Source organism: Gadus chalcogrammus, chromosome 13, assembly GCF_026213295.1.
Source record: "Gadus chalcogrammus isolate NIFS_2021 chromosome 13, NIFS_Gcha_1.0, whole genome shotgun sequence".
Taxonomy (NCBI): Eukaryota; Metazoa; Chordata; class Actinopteri; order Gadiformes; family Gadidae; genus Gadus; species Gadus chalcogrammus.
The window spans coordinates 8,799,418-8,818,001 of NC_079424.1; the positions used below are offsets into that span (position 1 = coordinate 8,799,418).

The 18,584-nt window shown below is 45.3% G+C and overlaps 3 protein-coding genes across 3 annotated transcripts; 2 read left to right on the forward strand and 1 right to left on the reverse strand.

Moving 5' to 3' along the window:
• Positions 1–2,480: 2,480 nt before the first annotated feature.
• Positions 2,481–4,636, forward strand: tmem74b (transmembrane protein 74B). Its single transcript, XM_056606517.1, has 2 exons — positions 2,481–2,711; positions 4,070–4,636. Exons 1-2 carry the CDS (start codon positions 2,481–2,483, stop codon positions 4,634–4,636), a joined length of 798 nt encoding a protein of 265 aa, XP_056462492.1.
• Positions 4,637–9,160: 4,524 nt separating this feature from the next.
• psmf1 (proteasome inhibitor subunit 1) lies at positions 9,161–12,477 on the reverse strand. The gene is made up of 7 exons (XM_056606338.1): positions 12,256–12,477; positions 11,794–11,946; positions 11,418–11,500; positions 11,051–11,224; positions 10,846–10,902; positions 10,577–10,738; positions 9,161–10,311 (listed from the first exon to the last, which is right to left on the reverse strand). The coding sequence occupies exons 1-7, from the start codon at positions 12,382–12,384 to the stop codon at positions 10,260–10,262; spliced, it is 810 nt and encodes a 269-aa protein (XP_056462313.1). The 5' UTR covers positions 12,385–12,477; the 3' UTR covers positions 9,161–10,259.
• Positions 12,478–13,080: 603 nt separating this feature from the next.
• pigu (phosphatidylinositol glycan anchor biosynthesis, class U) lies at positions 13,081–18,321 on the forward strand. Its single transcript, XM_056606337.1, has 12 exons — positions 13,081–13,239; positions 13,932–13,996; positions 14,091–14,150; positions 14,331–14,393; positions 14,521–14,630; positions 14,978–15,078; positions 15,247–15,344; positions 15,456–15,610; positions 15,974–16,117; positions 16,248–16,372; positions 16,587–16,729; positions 16,997–18,321. Exons 1-12 carry the CDS (start codon positions 13,110–13,112, stop codon positions 17,108–17,110), a joined length of 1,308 nt encoding a protein of 435 aa, XP_056462312.1. The 5' UTR covers positions 13,081–13,109; the 3' UTR covers positions 17,111–18,321.
• Positions 18,322–18,584: the final 263 nt, after the last annotated feature.

Consider the following 18,584-nt stretch of genomic DNA (forward strand, 5'->3'; position numbering starts at 1 on the left):
CTCTCTTGACCTCTACATGTGACAGCTGGCTTCGACTAAGAGCAGTGGTTTCGTGGGGATTTTTTTAGTGGGGGTGTATGATGTCATCAAAAAGGATTTCTTTGCAAGAAAAAATATAATTTAAATCCACAAACAACATATGTGTAATCCGGGGCATATAAAGACTGGGACCAGAAAATATTTACTTTATCTGCATTGAAACCCATATTTATGATCTCATAGGTCCCATGGGGTCTACCGGAAAGGGCAGGACGAATCGCCACTCAATTCATGGTCATCTCACCCTATTCCGGTGATGCATTAGTAGAAGATCAGTTGTTTCACCAAATGCATTTTTTTGTACTGATGTTACTCGTTGCTGTCGGTAATTTACAAGTTAAGGGATGATTATGGTTTCCCATCGAAGTTACAAACATCTCCGATGGAGTTAGATTGGACTCAAAAACATCTGAATGGCTACACCATGTATGCCAAGCCGTTTCAGTTGTAGCCTGATTAAATCTGATTTCTAGTAAGAATTTAATTTAGACCAGTCAAAAAATAATTCAGACAATTAATTTAAGATATCGTTATTTTTTAACGAGTAAGTATTTTATTTGTACTAGTTAATGTTTTATTATGGATATCTTAAGTATACCTCGTATCGGTAGATTAAGGTAGGCCTATGTCATTATTAATAGGGTATACTGTCATAAATAAGGTATAAGGTCGCACGAGGTGAGGAAGTGGTCTACCCCTGAATGGTAGCCAGAGCATCTCTCCTATTTGCTAAAAATAAATAAAGCAGTACCAATCTGAACAGAAGGGTTGCACATCTTATTGAAGACGTTTGCATTAGTTTGCATTAGAGTTAAAGTTGTGCGTATTAATGCCATCCAGTCAGAAGTTACCAATTGGGTTAACGTGGCTCTGCTTGTGTTTTTGAACAGGGTCCCAGAACTGTCTGAGGGGCCGCTCTAGTCTGGACTCTAGAGCAGTGGTTTTCAACCAGTGGTAAGCGAGTGTATTGCAGGTGGTTCATGGGGTATAATTCTCTTTATAGGTAGGCCTATACAGATTTACAGTAGAAAACATGATTATTTTATTATTTCAATGATAGTTGCATACCTTCACATGTTGTAATCTTCCATTGATGTTCTGTGTTATATTGTGTTTGATAAAAAAAGGAGAAAAAAAATGGAGAGCAGCCCATGCAGGCGCTCTTTGCTCAGCAACTGAATGTGCTTTAATACATGTTTGACATTTGGATTTGAGGTGGTCCGCGAAAGGTCTTGATGACGGTAACCACTGGGATGGGTCTCTCTAGTGAGGGATTTGTTATTGAGCATTTCGCTTTCATTGAGTTTAAATAGATATAAAATGTTAAGGCTCTCTTTGGAATTTTGTGAACCAAAATCAAGTGTTTGACGCCGGCAAAACACCCATCTATCAATGGCTCTGGTCGCATTAAGAGACGAACACACACACAAAAACACACACACACACACACACACACACACACACACACACACACACACACACACACACACACACACACACACACACACACACACACACACACACACTGTGTGAAAGCAGCTATTGAGTCTGCGCATGGTCAGTTTAGCTCAGATCTCTCTCTCTCTCTCTCTCTCTCTCTCTCTCTCTCTCTCTCTCTCTCTCTCTCTCTCTCTCTCTCTCTCTCTCTCTCTCTCTCTCTCTCTCTCTCCAGCTCTTCCTCGCAATAGCCTCAATCCCTGGATTCAAACCGGTCTCTCGATGTCGCGATGTCTCTGATTATCAATAGGCCTGCCAGGTGAGTGTCTCATCTCTGTGATATTGTGATCTATCTGTTTAGTCATCGCGTGTATCGACGTCAGGCGGGTTATCAACCTCCGCGGCCGCCGTTGTCGTTAACGACGCGGGGTTATTGCGTCGCGAGGCGGACCTTGAAGGAGGGGGGGGGGGGGGTGGTCGTCCATCTCCATCACCACAAGCACTTATCTTAGCCTCCTCGTGACATTATCTCTGGTCGATCGGATCCTCGGTATCCTCACGAGCCCGAATCAGACGTGTTTTGTGATGACATCACAAGGTCGGCTTAAGAGGGGCGGCTGTGTTGAGGTGCGGAAAGACCGCGTCAGCAGGCAGCAATACTACGACTGGTTTTGGCTTCATTAGGAATATATTTTATGGAGGCAATTTAATTTCAATTTAATTCCACTATTTCATATTCATTTTTGTGCCAGCCGTATTGATGTAGTGTGTGTGTTTGTGCGTGTTTGTGTGTGTGTGTGTGTGTGTGTGTGTGTGTGTGTGTGTGTGTGTGTGTGTGTGTGTGTGTGTGTGTGTGTGTGTGTGTGTGAGAGAGAGAGAGTGTGCGCGTGCGTGCGTGCATCGTTTGACTTCTCTAACAGACATTTCTTCATTGTGTTCGTTAGTCAACATAAATCGGACTGAAGGCGTCGTTCCAACGACATGAGCACATCGCGCGGGGTCCGATGGAAGCGTCTTTCAACGCCGTAGAGCTGCGCGAGATCGGAAAGAATGGAGGCGGCGCGCGAAACGCCGCCGCTCCGGTACCGACCTCAGCACCGTGGACAGCGACCAGGCCCGGGGCGGGGGGCGCCTGCCGCGGCTTCGACAACGCGTCATACCAGCAGGATGAGGGGCAACCCAGCGGACCACAGGGAGGACAGCCCGGTCGACCCTGCACCCTCGCATTGAACCAAGTGAGTAGCCTGTTGCTTTCAAACCCTAATGTTCCCTTCAGTTTCGACAGATTCCTCTAGCATGCCTACAGGTAGATCGAAGACATAGGGGATTGAACCCAGAACCTTGGGAGAACAAAACTCTTCGCTTCTAGATCAGTCGTCCCATATTGTTTTTGTCTTGTGATGTAAATAAATTAATTCTATGCCTTATTAGACCACAGGATGTCAAAGCTAACATTAGTAAGCCTACCTCATTGTAACACACACTTTTTTTAGTACCAACAACAGTTCCGACTAGTTCCTGCTTTGGCAGAAGTGGTCAAGAAAACAATATACAGTTTATGGTTCGGAGATTAATCAGATCCTATAAACGTGGCTTCTATACCAGGTATCCCGCCCATACTAGACTGAAGATTTACCTGTATCCGGGAGATGTTTCGTGAACCACCTCCAGAGTGCATCTCCGTTTACGTTGTATCTCTGAATAAACCATTGTGTTAAACCTTCCAATCATCAAGTCATGCCTAGCCCCGAAACCGCGATTCATCACCTGTAACCCCATTTTGGTTAGTTTCTTTGAGACCCCAACTTCTTAAATTGAGTTTTGCATCTGCTTGCCCACAATCGTTCCCCAATCGTTTTAACCCCCTCCACATCTGCCAGTAGATATTACCGGCAGATGTTCAGATGATCAAGCCTTGTGGAGTAGAAAGCCTATCAATGATTAGTTGCTATAAATCACTGTCTATAGACAAGGCCCCCAGAGCATGCTGGGTGAATAGATTATCCCCCTTCTCTTCTCTCTTCCCCTTTCTCTCTTTCTATTCTCCTCTCCTCTCTCTTCCTATCTCCTCTCCTCTCTCTCTTCCTATTCTCCTTCTCTCCTCTCTTCCTATTCTCCTCTCCTCTCTCTTCTTATTCTCCTCCTCTCCTCTCTCTTCCTATTCTCCTCTCCTCTCTTCCTATTCTCCTCCCCTTTCTCTCTTCCTATTCTCCTCTCCTCTCTCTTCCTATTCTCCTTCTCTCCTCTCTTCCTATTCTCCTCTCCTCTCTCTCTTCCTATTCTCCTCCTCTCCTCTCTCTTCCTATTCTCCTCTCCTCTCTCTTCCTATTCTCCTCTCCTCTCTCTTCCTATTCTCCTCTCCTCTCTCTTCCTATCTCCTCTCCTGTCTCTCTTCCTATTCTCCTCTCCTCTCCCTTCTCTCTTCCTTTCCTCCCCGCCAGAACACACAATTACACCGACTTCCAGTTTCATGGATTCTTCCCATTCCCTCCCCCTGTTCACCTCCTCTCCTCTCCAGGAGACCCTCCCCCAGCGGCCCGCTCCTCCCCTCCCTCCCCCTCCCCACTCCTATGGCGACGAGGAGGAGGCGGGCGGCGGCGAGGAGGAGGGGGGCGTGGAGCTGGCGGCGCGGGTCAGCGTGGAGGACCGGGCGGCCGACTACGGCTTTGTGCTGGCGCTGGTGTTCCTGCTGAGCGGCATGGTGCTGGTGCTGGTGGCCTACAGCATCCCCCGCGACGCCCACCTGCTCAACCGGCAGGCGGTGTCGGCGCGGCGCATGGAGCGCCTGGAGGCCTACTACTCGGCGCTGGGCACCCACCTGGACCGCTGCATCATCGCGGGGCTGGGGCTTCTCACCCTCGGGGGCATGCTGCTCTCGGTGCTGCTGATGGCGTCCGTGTGCCACGGGGGGGCCGCGGGGCGGCGCCGGCGTGGGGGCAGGGGCGGGGGCTTCGTCGGGCCCAAGCGGACGTACGGTTCGGTGCACCTGCGGCTCACGCAGCTGGCGGCGGCGCCCGGCGGGGAGGGGCCGGTTGCCGCGACGACCGCGGTGACCACGACGACGACGACGGAGGGGAGTGGCTGCAACGCCGGGGTTGGACGGGAAGAGGGCAAGGCGGATGTTTCCGTACCCGCTCGTGCTTGGCAGGGCGTGGTCTAGCCGCACATGTGACAGGAAGTGACAACGTGGTCATGGTCAACCCACCCAGGAAATATACACGAAGTTGAGGAGAAGCACATCCTGAGCACAATGCTCTGAAAACATGGATCTAAAGAAGGTTTCTATTATTTTAGTTATTTACAGTAAATAAATTAGAAATAGAGATCATATACTGTATGGAAAGGTTATCTACAAAGGTTAAAAGTTCTAAACATTATATAAAGCTTATCTATAAAGCTTATTTAAATAACTTATGTACTGTATATTAAGGTTCTTTTTCTAACTTCGCTCAGTGTTTCACCTTGGGAATCGGCTAGGCGTGACCTACTACTGGAAGCTCCAATTGCACCACGTCTGTCCTTGACAGACAGGTCGGACTGTGCCACAGGGTCCCGCCCCCTGCACTTATACAGTCGACCCGCCCTCCTCAAATCATTTCTCGCTTTTTTCCCGTGAGAAAGCTACTCAAGCTCCCTCAGCTCATCTAGGTTAGCTTTAAACTGCTTAACAGTTCACTGACGGGCCGTCAAGGATTCCGTCGTCTAACGCAGTCGTAGGCTTTTAACCTGGTTCGGCTGAGTAATAAGTAATATTATCGGTGGTGCTGGATGCCCTGTCTCATCACCCTTTTGAGCCGTTGGAGGCAGTGGGGATGAAGTTTGTGTCGCTGAAGGTGGTGTTGCTCTTAGCTTTAACCACAGCTAAGTGTGTGAGTGATTTACAGGCATTGTCTCTCCGTCCTTCCTGCTTGCAGTTTGCTCCGGGGATCTCCAAGGTCTGCCTGCGGCCCAATCTGGCTTTTGTGCCTAAGGTGGTTGAGTCGACCTATAGGTGTCTCACGGTGGAACTGTCAGCGTTTCATCCGCCTCCGTTATCCTCTGCGGAGGAGCAGAGACTCAATACATTATGCCCAGTATGGGCCCTACATGTATATGTGAGTCAGTCAGCTGCTTTTCGGAAAAGGGATCAGCTGTTCGTGTCTTGGGCCACTCACCATAGAGGCAAGCCTTTGTCCCACCAGAGGCTGTCCCACTGGATTGTGGAGGCTATATCTCTTGCTTATGAAAGTAAGGGGCTTGCAGCCCCCCCATGGCTTGAGGGCCCACTCCACAAGGGGTATGGCTACTTCATGGGCCTTATTCAGGGGAGTGTCGGTGCGTGACATTTGTGCTGCGGCGAGCTGGGCTACGCCTCACACCTTTGATAGGTTTTATAGGCTGGATGTCTCAGGGCCTTCTGTTTCTCAAGCCGTGCTGGAGACGATCTCATCAGACTCAAAGCGATGTTTGCTGCCTGGCTGAATTTGCATGGCTTCGGGAGACATATGCAATACGGGAGTGGTCTATATCTCCCATAGTGAAACACCGAGCGAAGTTAGAAAAATAACTTTGGGTTACTTAACGTAATCCCTGGTTCTTTGATAACAGAGTTAGGTGTTTCACCAACACGTCCCTCCTTGCATTTACACGGAAAGAAACCGGTGTAGAATGATTTGAGGAGGGCGGGTCGACTGTATAAGTGCAGGGGGCGGGACCCTGTGGCACAGTCCGACCGGTCTGTCAAGGACAGACGTGGTGCAATTGGAGCTTCCGGTAGTAATAATAATAATAATAATAAATGAAATTTATATAGCGCTTAATATGGTACTCTAAGACGCTTTATTTTTATTTTTTTTATTTTTTTTAGTAGGTCACGCCTAGGCGATTCCTATAGTGAAACACCTCACTCTGTTATCAAAGAACCAGGGATTACGTTAAGTAACCCAAAGTTATCTATAGTGTTATAAATAATTTATACACATTATAAAGGTTATCTATAAAAGGTTATATAGAACTTATATTCTGTATAAAGGTTATCTATAAAGTTAAATATAACTTAAAACTATAAATATAACTTAGAAATATAATATAACTTATATTCAGTATAAAGGTTATTTATAAACATTATATATAACTTATATACAGTATAAATGTTATCTATAAATATTATTTATAATTGTTCAAAACTTATATATGAAATACATTCAGTGGAGAAAAGATTATGGTTGTTTTAAGTAACGGAGCAGAAAGCCCTATTCTTGTGTAATAATATAATGTTACTCTAATAATAATATTCTACTCTAAAAGCACATTTACGAGCTAGAGCCACCAGAAATGCTAGCTCTTGCACAAACAAAAAGAGGCGATTAAGTCCGCCAGCTTATATTCACCTTAATAAATCTGTGAATGCAGATTTTTAGATTGAATAAGGATTAAACTATTTATCACCGAGGATTACTATCAGATTTATATAGAAGAAGGATTGCTAGCGACCAGCAGATATAATAACAAAGCAATGCTAAGGCTTTAGATTCATACAAGAAACTACCAAATTACCAACTTAAGAGTCCCCTTGAAAAGAAAAGCCTATACATTGTCCTCTACATTGTTTTGTTGTGAGAGACATTCCGATGGGTTTCACAGTGAGACGGCTCCTTGTGTTGTCGCAACACAGCCCGCTGTTTTTGGATTGGCTGGTCCCTAACGATGTCATCTACCCTGCACGGCGACATTACAGGGTATCAATCAGCAGCAGTCTTTTAGTTGCTACTGTTAGATGTTCGGGGTCAGGTGTTGTGTGACTCTAACCGCCCTTACCTGACCCGACCTTCAACCCCAGATACACAGGAAGCTGCTGCTATCACGGCAACGGCACCACAATCTGATCTCGGATTGGAGGACTTTGACGAACTGAAAGGCCATCACTGCAGGACAAATGTGACACCTGAATGTCCTGTGGCGTCCAAAGACTACTTTGTGTTCTCAGAGACCAGCGGACATGTTACGACCATCTCTCGTCCTTCCCTGTAAGATATGTCAACAGATGTTACCATGACGACGCCTTAAGACAGTCTGTTTTCTTCATGTGTATCATATATGCTGATGTTGGTAAGGTGAGCCCTATAGCCAGGTACTGAGGTACTGTAGCCTCACAGACACACACACACACACACACACCCACACAGACACACGCACACGCACACACACACACACACACACACACACACACACACACACACACACACACACACACACATAACCACACAGACAGACGGTAAAGCAAGCAAACATTCACAACCAAGCACACGCATGCAAACACATACACACACATAGTACAAATAAAACATACACACACAGTCCATACCAGTATTTTAAGGGGTATCGTTATGTCGTGTTATGTTAAGTTTGATGGGAGGAATCCGAATGTTACTCCAGGAGATGTTGTGAAAAGTGATTTTTTTTATATGTTATTTTTTGTAAAGGCAAAGCCAAAACATGAATCCTGAATGATCTTGTGTGAGTCAGGAAAAGGAATGTAACATGTTGACATTGTGGGATGATCCAGTATATATGCTGTCAGGATTAAACATGTTGTATATACATCACCTCAGGCTGGGTTCAGAAGATCTACACTCTTAAGTGTTAAACTATGTCTACAAAAGGTAAGTCTTCGTCCAGTAACCCGTGTAGTCATACTTGGGGGGGGGTCTTCACAGCCTCCGACCTACGACGGTCAGGATCATGTCAGGGTCAAACGGGAAGCCACAAAGACACAAAAAATCAATCTGTAGGACTCGGTTACCATAGAAACGTTCTATTTATATCAAGGCGTGGTGCACCGGACCAGTTCTCAAATATCTTGGAAAGTCCTTGAAAACCAGAATGACCTATCACTCCTGACTTTGACCCGGCTGTTACCCCAGCTAGCATGGAATATATGGTATCATTATATAGTTGAGTAGACATGAATACATATATATATATATATATATATACACACAAGCAAAGATATACACATGTAAACATGTGAAGTAAAGTGTTCATAGAATATATGTTATGCATAGTGTAGTCAATAGTGTAGTATAACAAATAATACCTTATTATTACAAACGTTTATGTATGGTGTGTGTACATACAGAGTGTCTGGAAATGTGTAGGTGGGTGTGTTGAGTTGTGGTGTGGACCTGTGAAGGTGAGTGTTGAACTAGGGCTGTGTGCATGTGTGGGTTGTTTCAACCTTACATTTGCTTTGTATTGATCTTTCTATAAAACACACGCTCAATCCATTTCATCTTTCTGTTTAGATGGGATGTTTTCATCTCTTAATGTTCCTCTCTCTTTTGTTTATACTGAGTTGAGAGGGAAAAAGGCATACTTCAGGAGAGAAACAGAATGGAAAAAGAGAAAACGAGTTTATTTTATTACTCGTGGAGGGAGAGCAGGGACAGCGCTCCCTGTGGTTTAACCCTAGTATTGCACTCGCTGTTGACCATTGGGTTTTAAGAGCAACTTACTGCGGCAGTTTGCTGATAAACCACGAGGTGGCAATGTGCCGTCTATTTTATTCTACAGTAAAAAAAAAAAGGGGGGGGTGAGGAGGGAGATAGACATAGGGAGAGAGAGAGTTAGACAGACAGAGAGAGTAAGGGGGGACAGATAGACGCAAAAGAGAGAGACGGCGAGAGACAAACAACACAACAAACTACAAACAAAAAAGTTTTATTCAAGTGTTTGGCATGAAATATTTTCCCATTAGCAAATCAACAAAAACAGAAAACAATAATGAAAAACTCAGGTACCCAGTTAATTCTAGCAATCAGAACCCTGTGTATTAATACAGGTACCCGTTCAGTTTAACCAACCAGATAACAGCCTGTTATTCTACATGAGCTAAGCCAGTTGAACATTTCATCTGTTAGCGATAGAAGAGAACCAGTGAGGATCACTCCTTCTCAGCTGAGGAGAGGAGGGGAAGGAGAGTAGAGGATGAGAAGAGGAGAGTAGGGGGAGAATAGAAAGGAGGTCTTTAAAAGGCCCTTATTTTACCAACAGGTGTGAGTTTGATTACCAATCTGCCCTCTATTGACATCGGTATTGGGAGTGTGCCCCTAGATGTTATATAATATGGATATTTGAGATAAGCCTACCAGTTGGTACAGTCCACTTGTCGACCGGTAAACTGATTTATCCATCATACATATGGGTGGACACTCCCTCTTATGATGTCACTAGAGGACAGATTTTGGAATGGCTTGTAATGGCCAATCACGCTCGCACAGGGCCCTTTAAGAAGGGTGGAGAGGGAACGACTAACGCTCAGCTTGTTTCTAATGTGGGGAGAGGATCCGGAGCTACAGGTCTTTGCCTTAAAGACATATTAGTCACTATTCTTATCATTATCAAGGGTGATTAGACCTCTGCTCCTTTGGGTTTTGAACTCATGACTTCGTCACACTCATTCCAGTGCACATGTTTTAGGGTCGAGGCATAAGACCCCATCCCTGAACCCCTAACCCTGACCCCTAAACCATGATCCGGTCTCACTGGGTTCAAATTATTCGTCCAAGAAAGGTGGTAGACATGGAAAGCAATGTGCAAAATAAAACATTATTGTGTGGTTGTTTTGGCCCATAACATTCTCAAATCCATATAAATATAAATGGCACCTAGGCATTCACACCGAATTCTAAGACCTGTGTTTATTGGCCAGTCCCCTCAAGGGGGGCCATGACCAGTGACCAGCCTGCTATTGGTGGGGAGACCGGAAGTGATGGGGGTGGGAAGCAGGACTTCCTGGTTTGGTTCTACATGAACATGTCATCATATCCTGGAGGTGGCATATGGTCAGGATCTGGCCTGAAACACATTCACACAGATTATTAGCATATGTTGGTGGAGGAGAGAGGAGAGAGTGTGTGCACATGTATGTATGGATGATTAAACCACATGTGTGTGCGTGTTACTCACCCTGGTGTGTGTGTTTTGTGTGTGTGTGTGTGTGTGTGTGTGTGTGTGTGTGTGTGTGTGTGTGTGTGTGTGTGTGTGTGTGTGTGTGTGTGTGTCTCTCTCACCCGGGTGTGTGCGTGTGTATGGTGTCCGTGTCAGTGTGTGTGTGTCTCACCCTGGCCGGTGGCGTCCGACTGGGCCAAAGGGGTCGAAGCGGGCCCCAGGCGGGACAGCTCCGGGGGGCAGGATGTCGGGGATCCCGCTGGAGGGGTCCAGACCGGACCGGGGGTAACCCGACCGCAGGGGGTCCATGATCATACCCCCAGGCCCACGAGCGCTGGGGGTATAGAGACAACCCAAACACGTTTCAGTCATATTATTATAACTATATTACCATGGAACGGGGGGGGGGGGGGGGTGGGTGGGGGTGGGGGGGGGACTCACCCAAACGGGTCTAGGTCAGCTCCCCCGGTCGCGAAAGGAGGAACCATGTGGTCTGGCCTGAAAAACATGAAGGAGCCGGTAGGATTTAGGGGGCATCTTGCTCTGGGATAGGGAGACAATGGGTTTTTAAACTCAGAACCTTGGGGTAGGGGTCAAAACCATGACCACTAGACTATCCATGGGACATCTCGGTGACATCACTCACCAGGGCTGCTGTGACCCGGGGCGACGGGGGTGCATGCGGAGGGGGTCCTCTCCTCTTCGTCTCTCCTCATCCTCCCTGCGGCTCCGCCCTCCTGGCTGTTCACTGGCCTTGCCCACTACTGCCAGCAGCTGGGTCTTCACCATGTCTGACAGGCCAGCCATGTCCCTGAACACACTGCACACACACACACACACACACACACACACACACACACACACACACACACACACACACACACACACACACACACACACACACACACACACACACACACACACACGTACGCAAACACTGGGTTGGCAAACTGCACATATTTGTCGCGCTATTTGCTCAGTTAATGGTGAATGATGAGGATCTACGGTCCAACCTGTCGAACGCATCCAGCTGGTCTGCGTCCACTTGCTCACTGATGCTTATGGTCAGATCTGACACCTGCTGGGTACTAGACCTCTACATCGTCACACATAAACACACACACAAACACACACACACACACACACACACACACACACACACACACACACACACACACACACACACACACACACACACACACACACACACAATCACGATGTGTTTGCTGATCTGATGTACTTGTTTATATTGTAGAAGCATGATCTCTCTGTGTTCAAAATATCACTCTGTCTGTCTTTCTGGCATAAACTCTCTCTCACAACCAAGGGCACGGAGGCTAGTAGTCACGTTACCAGTATAACTACGGGAGTATAACCTTGTTAACCCACCATGAGGTTGAAGATGAGGCTTGAGTCGGCCGTGATGGCTTTAAGCAGGATGTGGTCTTCGCTGTTGTTGCCTTGGTAACGCAGAGAGTACAGCTCCTTGTTGTCGCTCCACCCTGCGGGGAGTAACTCTGAGCGCCTGTCCCCAGCACAGGCCTGGGAGGGAGAGTAGAGAGAGGGGTGACGATGGTACAGTTGTACAGTGGTACCGGGAAAGCAGTAGAGGTGTTGAGAAGACACCAGACCGTTTAGAGGCAGAATGGACAACAATAAATCATCCGACTGTTTTCTAGGAATTCAGACCAGCGCCAACCATCAGGTTTAACGAAATAAAAACAGTTTACATAAACCAAATGCTCCAAATGTTAATCAAGATAATGTAGGCACTAACGGGATCTGGGGCTTTTCAACCTCCTGTGGTATAAGCTCAGTAGTAACACGCAAGTTATCAAGTAGTAAACTCACTGTGTCCCCGGAGCCCACACATCTGTATCCACTCTTTATAATCTCCCAGTGAACGAAACAGATCACAGCGTCTTGTGGGCAGTCGATTCTGCCGCCGACGCAAGTGTACAGCACTTCTAACCCAGCCATCGTCCTTAACGCAGATTCAAAGCTATTTAAAATGATTATAATAACCACCGAGTCACTCCTCCTTCAGGAGAATCGAAAATGAAAAGAGCACCGGGATCCAATAATTCCAAAATAAAAGTCGACTACAGGCACCTGCAAGAAAAATAAAACGTTATCATCAAAATGAAGGACATTCAAAACATTTGGCGGAATAGATTGGCAATTATACTGAATACATTTTAATTGTTTCTTTAAAAAAAAAAAGACTTATATAGGGAAGACAAAGTAGATGGTTTTCTAATAAATTCGTTGTAGTTGTCTTTATTTTGAAAACATACTGCCATCGTCATATGTTTTGACCCAGACCGTTTAATTTTCCGGTGGGAAACTCGACTTTCTATTGATGTTCCGCTTTGTCATTCACATCATACAGAGAACGCATTCCATTTGTGCTATAGTTCAAATAACACATATGCAATTCAATGTAAATGTTCATATGTTTTTTGGTTATTTATTTAATTATTAGTTTACACGATGTGGTTGTGTGTTGCTTTTAGTTGTTTTGACATAGCTGACAGGATTCGACACTTAGTTGACATTTTTTTTATTGAATGAGTGTTTAGCTATAGGGTTTAACATATATCAAGTAATTAACAGATAAATAAGAATGCATATTTCCGTAGTCTGTTAACGGTGAACTCGATTTCCCATCAAACCCTTCGCGGGGCGAGTAGTTTCCTATCAAGATGGCAGCTCCCTTGGCTCTGCTTTTGATTGTAGCTGTTACAATTCGTGCAGCGCTTTTTAGAACAAGTTTAGCGAATTTAATTTCAGAGAGAGTAGAGGTTGTTTCTCCTTTAAATGCCTGGAAAAGAGGTAAGTTGATTTGAATTCAGAAAATGTACTCAACCCGAGTCGAACAGGCTGTCAATAGCTCGCTTGGTTTACCATCCGCTATTGTTGGCTTGAATAATGGACTTGCCAGGCAGGTTTTCCTGCGTAAATCTGCTCTCGCTATTGATCAAATTAATTTGATCAAATTAATTGCGACGGTTTGTGTCCTCCTGAATGACTGTCAATAACGTTTTACTTTAAAAATATGCATAAATATTGCACACACAAGCTTGTATTCCTTGTGTAATGTCAAATGTGAATTTTCTCTGTTGATGAAGCTCCTGACTAAGCACTCGTATAAATCGGATCTCCTAAAGTAGATCTTATTTTTCTAATGGGTAATTAAGTTCAATAATTTTTGCGAAACTGAACCGTGAAAGCTTATTTGAGGTGAATTGCGGATGGAATTCCGTGACGCTTGTAAATACTTGATGATGCTGTGATGGAGTGGACCGAACCGCTAACCATCATCTCCACTAATGCATACACTTAAGCCTTGTAGATGGACGTTTCTCACAATAAACCAATGAATATATTGACTTGTAAGGTCTATGGTGATGTACAAAACCAACACAATGTGCTTATTGTCTTTATGATTCAGCAGAAAGCTACAGCATTGTATATAATCCATATGGACTGTTCATGAAAAGGCTAATGTGTTGTTATTGTTTTAGTGGTTGAAGGTTTGGCTCTGCTGGACCTCGACATTTCCCCATACTCTGGAGATGTCTTCCATGAGGTCAGACTCACAAGCACACACTCGCACACACACAGTAAATCTGTATGTTCATGGTGAATCTAATAATAATGTTTTGTCTCTGTCTCTCTGCCAGACTCCTATGGTCATCTACCTCTTCCACTTCCTGATGGACTACGCAGAGATCACATTCATGGTGAGAAGGATGAACCTCTGCCAAGTCTTTACTGGCACAGCAGTGATGGGGAATGTGGTGTTTAACTTAATCCTCAACTTAGTAACATTGTAGAGACAGGATTTCTCAAAACATATCTGACTCTTTCTCTCTCTCTCTCTCTCTCTCTCTCACTCTCTGACTCCCTGACCCTGTATCTAGCTAGCAGATTGTCTTACTGCTGTGGCTCTCTACCTGGCGGTGAAGGACTACAACAAACAAGTGGTAGGGAACTTTTCATCTTCTGCCTAAAGACACTCTTATAATAGGTGATGTTAAGGGTTCGTTTCTGAGCTGCAGCTGACTCAAGGGAGCTGGAGTCAAGTTTTGTTCGCTCCACCTTGTCTCTCAGTTCAGGAAGCAGAAATTCGCTCTGGAGGCTGATCGCATCCCCATGGACTGTCTCGAACTCATCAGAAGTCCCACGGAAATGTACTACATTCCTCTCAAAGTAGCCATGTTGTAAGTACTAGTTACTCTTAATTAGTTATAATAATACATCAACTTTTTATAGCGCCTTTCATCTGGACCAAAAGTTCTGCAACATCCCTTTAAAGTAACTAGTTCTATGCATTAAACCATTTTACCACCAGGTGTGATGCTGATTAGCTATTACAAGCCGTTTAAAATTCCAAAACCTTCTCATGCAACGCAAGTAGGCGTGTCCACCCAGGTCTATGATGGCTAAGATCAGCCTCCAATCATATCCAGTTTACTTTACTAACTGGCTGGTCGATCTATCCATCATACAGTACTTTATGATGATGTTGGTGGTTTTGACCCCCCCCCCCCCTCCTCTCCCTCTCTAGTTACCTACTGAATCCGTTCACCATCGTGTCCTGTGTAGCCAAGTGCACCTGTGGCCTCAACAATGCTGTCATTGCCCTATTCATCCTGTCCACCATGAGAGGTGGGTGTTTGATTTACGGCCTGTTTACTGTGGCCTCTGCCGGGCTCTACACTAAACTGGATTTGTTGTTTAATTAACAAAAGGGAGCAGTTATTGTTTCAGTTAAAACAGGATAATCCTGATTGGCTGTAATGTTCCTCCCGATGGTTGTGATTAATTGTGTTACAGGAAGTGCCTTGTTGAGTGCTATCTTCCTGGCGCTAGCCACCTACCAGTCCATCTACCCTCTTACCCTATGTGTCCCTGCACTGCTCTACCTGCTGCAGGTAAACACGCAAACGCACACACACGCAAGCACACACACATACCTCATACGGATATCTGATTGCAGTCGTCATTCTGGTGTGTGTGTGTGTGTGTGTCCCCCCTCCCCACAGCGTCTGTATATCCCGGTGAACGTGAGGCGGTCTAGCTTCTGGTTCTACACGCTGCAGTACCTATTCATGTTCCTGGGAAGCCTTCTCGTCCTGATATGCCTTTCCTTCTTCCTGTTGGGCTCCTGGGATTTCCTGCCTGCCGTCTACGGCTTCATGTGAGGACCAACCCAAAACCACTTTTCTTTTGATTAAAACGTGGTAATTTGTCTTATATGTCAACATAGTAATCTATGCCACTGTCATTGAAATAAGTCCCCAATTTAGAGATGAGTGGTGTATAATGCTATGTTTGGCCATTCTCTCCTAAACACTGAGTGTTCCAATCTGCTGCAAACAAAGGTGGCTTTCTTTTCGTGACGTCTGAGCGCCTTTTCCAAGGCCCTCAGACCAAGGAATACCAGCAACCCCGGTGGACGTGTGGAGCTCTGTCTGGGCAGCAGTCATTCTCTCACTCTCTCTCTTTCGAGTCGGTCTGTACGGCATTCCACCCCTATGTCTGTCTCTCTCTCACTCTCCAGTCTGTCTGTGCCGGACTTGACCCCGAACATCGGTCTCTTTTGGTATTTCTTCGCCGAGATGTTCGACCACTTCCGCCTCTTCTTCCTCTGCGTCTTCCAGATCAACGTGTTTTTCTACACCCTCCCGCTCTCCATCAAGCTCAAGTAGGTCCACACAAATGCGCACGCACACGCACATACTCTTTTATTCACGGCTTCCACGTTCTCTTTTCCCATTCTGTTGATTCCGAGACCACCAGATCACTGAATATATTTGTGTGTGTGTGTTTTGCAGGGAACACCCAGTGTTTCTGATCTTCATGCAGATTGCTTTGATCGCCATTTTCAAGTCTTACCCCACGGTGGGAGACCTCTCCCTCTACATGGCCTTCCTGCCAGTCTGGAACCACTTATACAGGTGTAAGTACCCACACTCACTCATGCATGCATGTGAGCACTAGTAGACCATAGTTTAATTTCTGCCTCAATCTACTTTTGTTCGATTTCAGGTTGTAGTCTAATCTGAAGTGACCCAGAATACTCCACTCCCCCTCAATATATTGTACTCCAACATATTATAATCTGATGTGTTCTACTCTTGATGTTGTGTATTTCTGCTGTGACCTGATGGCAGTCTTAAGGAACATCTTCCTGGTGAGCTGCGTGTTGTTGGCGTGTTCAGCTCTGTTCCCAGTACTCTGGCACCTCTGGATCTATGCCGGCAGCGCCAACTCCAACTTCTACTACGCTATCACACTGCTATTTAGTGTGGCTCAGGTACCCGTCTGTCTGTCTCCCTCCCTCCTTGTCGGTCTCCTTGTCTGTGTCTGTCTGTCTGTCTGCCTGTCTCCTTCCCTCCCTTTTGTCTTATCTCCCTCTCTCCCTCCCTGTCTGTCTCCCCCTCTCCCTGTCTTTCTCCTTGTCGGTCTCACCATCTGTTAATCTGTCTGCCCATCTGACTCCCTCCCTTTATGTCTCCCTCTCTGACTCGTTCACTGTCTGTCCCTCTCCCTGCCTGTCTGACCATTCAACCTGTCTCTCCAGATCCTGCTGGTCTCAGACTATTTCTACGCCTTCCTGCGGAGGGAGCACCACCTGACCAACGGGCTGTACCTGAAGAAGAAGGACGGCTCTGAGGCCACGCTGGTGCTCAAATAAGACACACGCATGCACAACTAAATACATACACACACACCTGAACTCTGACCTTTATGTGGCAGAGGTTGTTGTCATGGAAACAACCTGGGCAGTGCATTGTCACACGCACACTGCCTGTTTTCAGACATTTTAGATCACCCCGTTTTCTTTCTTTGCATCTTATTTTGAAGAGTCCTCCAGAGAGTCCTCCTCCAAGACAGCCCTCTTTACCCATAGCCTCTTATTTTAAAAATATCCGACTCACTTGAGGGGTTTCCTAGTGTGGTTAACCTCAAAGAGAAACAGAATGTCTCGTATCAGCAGTTCATTCCAATTAAAAGACTCGCTAACTCTGCATGTCATTGCTGAGAACTAGATGGACTTGGTGTAACACTATGCATGCTTCCGCTCAATGTTTTACAATTACATGAGCACAACAGCGATCAAAGTTTTGCTTTAATTTATTGTCAGTCGCAGGCCTTGAATGTTTGCTCTTCAATTTCTCAAATTCAGTTTAACCCCAACAGGATGTTATGAGGAGTTCCAGCTATTAAGCTAACATTAAACATCCGTGCGTTAAAATCCTTTTACTACCATACTCCAACACCACTCAGCATGGTTGTTGTTTAGTGGTTAATTTGATTTGTGGACTATTATGCTTGGACTGATCAATCCAGAGAAGAAGATATACTGGTTTCATTAGAACAGTAAGTTCTGTGAAACTTGGAATAGCTAAGGGAAATCTAATTATAACCGTTTCTGTTTCTATCTATCTCTTCGACTTTCAAAGGATTTCTCTGCACAGTGTTGGCGACGGCAGCAGATGCCCGATTAAAACTTTATTTTCTTTGGTCCTGGATTCGCACCAATGGACATTAAGTCCCCAGTGAAATCAAGAGGAAATCCTAATTTATTAATTTATTTTCTACATTGGATGCTTTGGGTTCTTTATTTGTTTTGCCTGGACTTTCCTATGCGTTGTTTTGATACTGTACATATTTTAATGTTAGGTTTTACGAATGATATGTTGGTTAACAGTGCTTTTTTAAAGGGGTGATGATGAATGTTATGAAATGATCAAAGAAGTTATGAATGATGTGTATAAAAAGGGTTGTTAATAAACTTCAGGTTATTATTAAACCTAGTAGTCTGTTTATTATCAATTTTTTTTCCAGGTTTGGAATTCTTGAATAAATCAGGAAAACGGTCAGGCATAGAGCTAGATAACAGAAAATGACTTGCACATCAGAATGCATCATGGCATTTTTTGTTGCCGATTCTTTATTCAGACTCAGACGAAGTTGTAGTACCATAAAATGACCATAAATCAATGCATGATGTCTCGCATGAGGGACATGGGTTGCACATGAGTGGAAATGTCTTTTAACTCTGAAACACCGCCCCCTTTACGTGAGAGGAAGGAGCGTGCTGATTTCCCGGGAAATGTTCACTGATAAAATCAACTCATGTGAAGCACCGCCCAACTTTGTGGTCA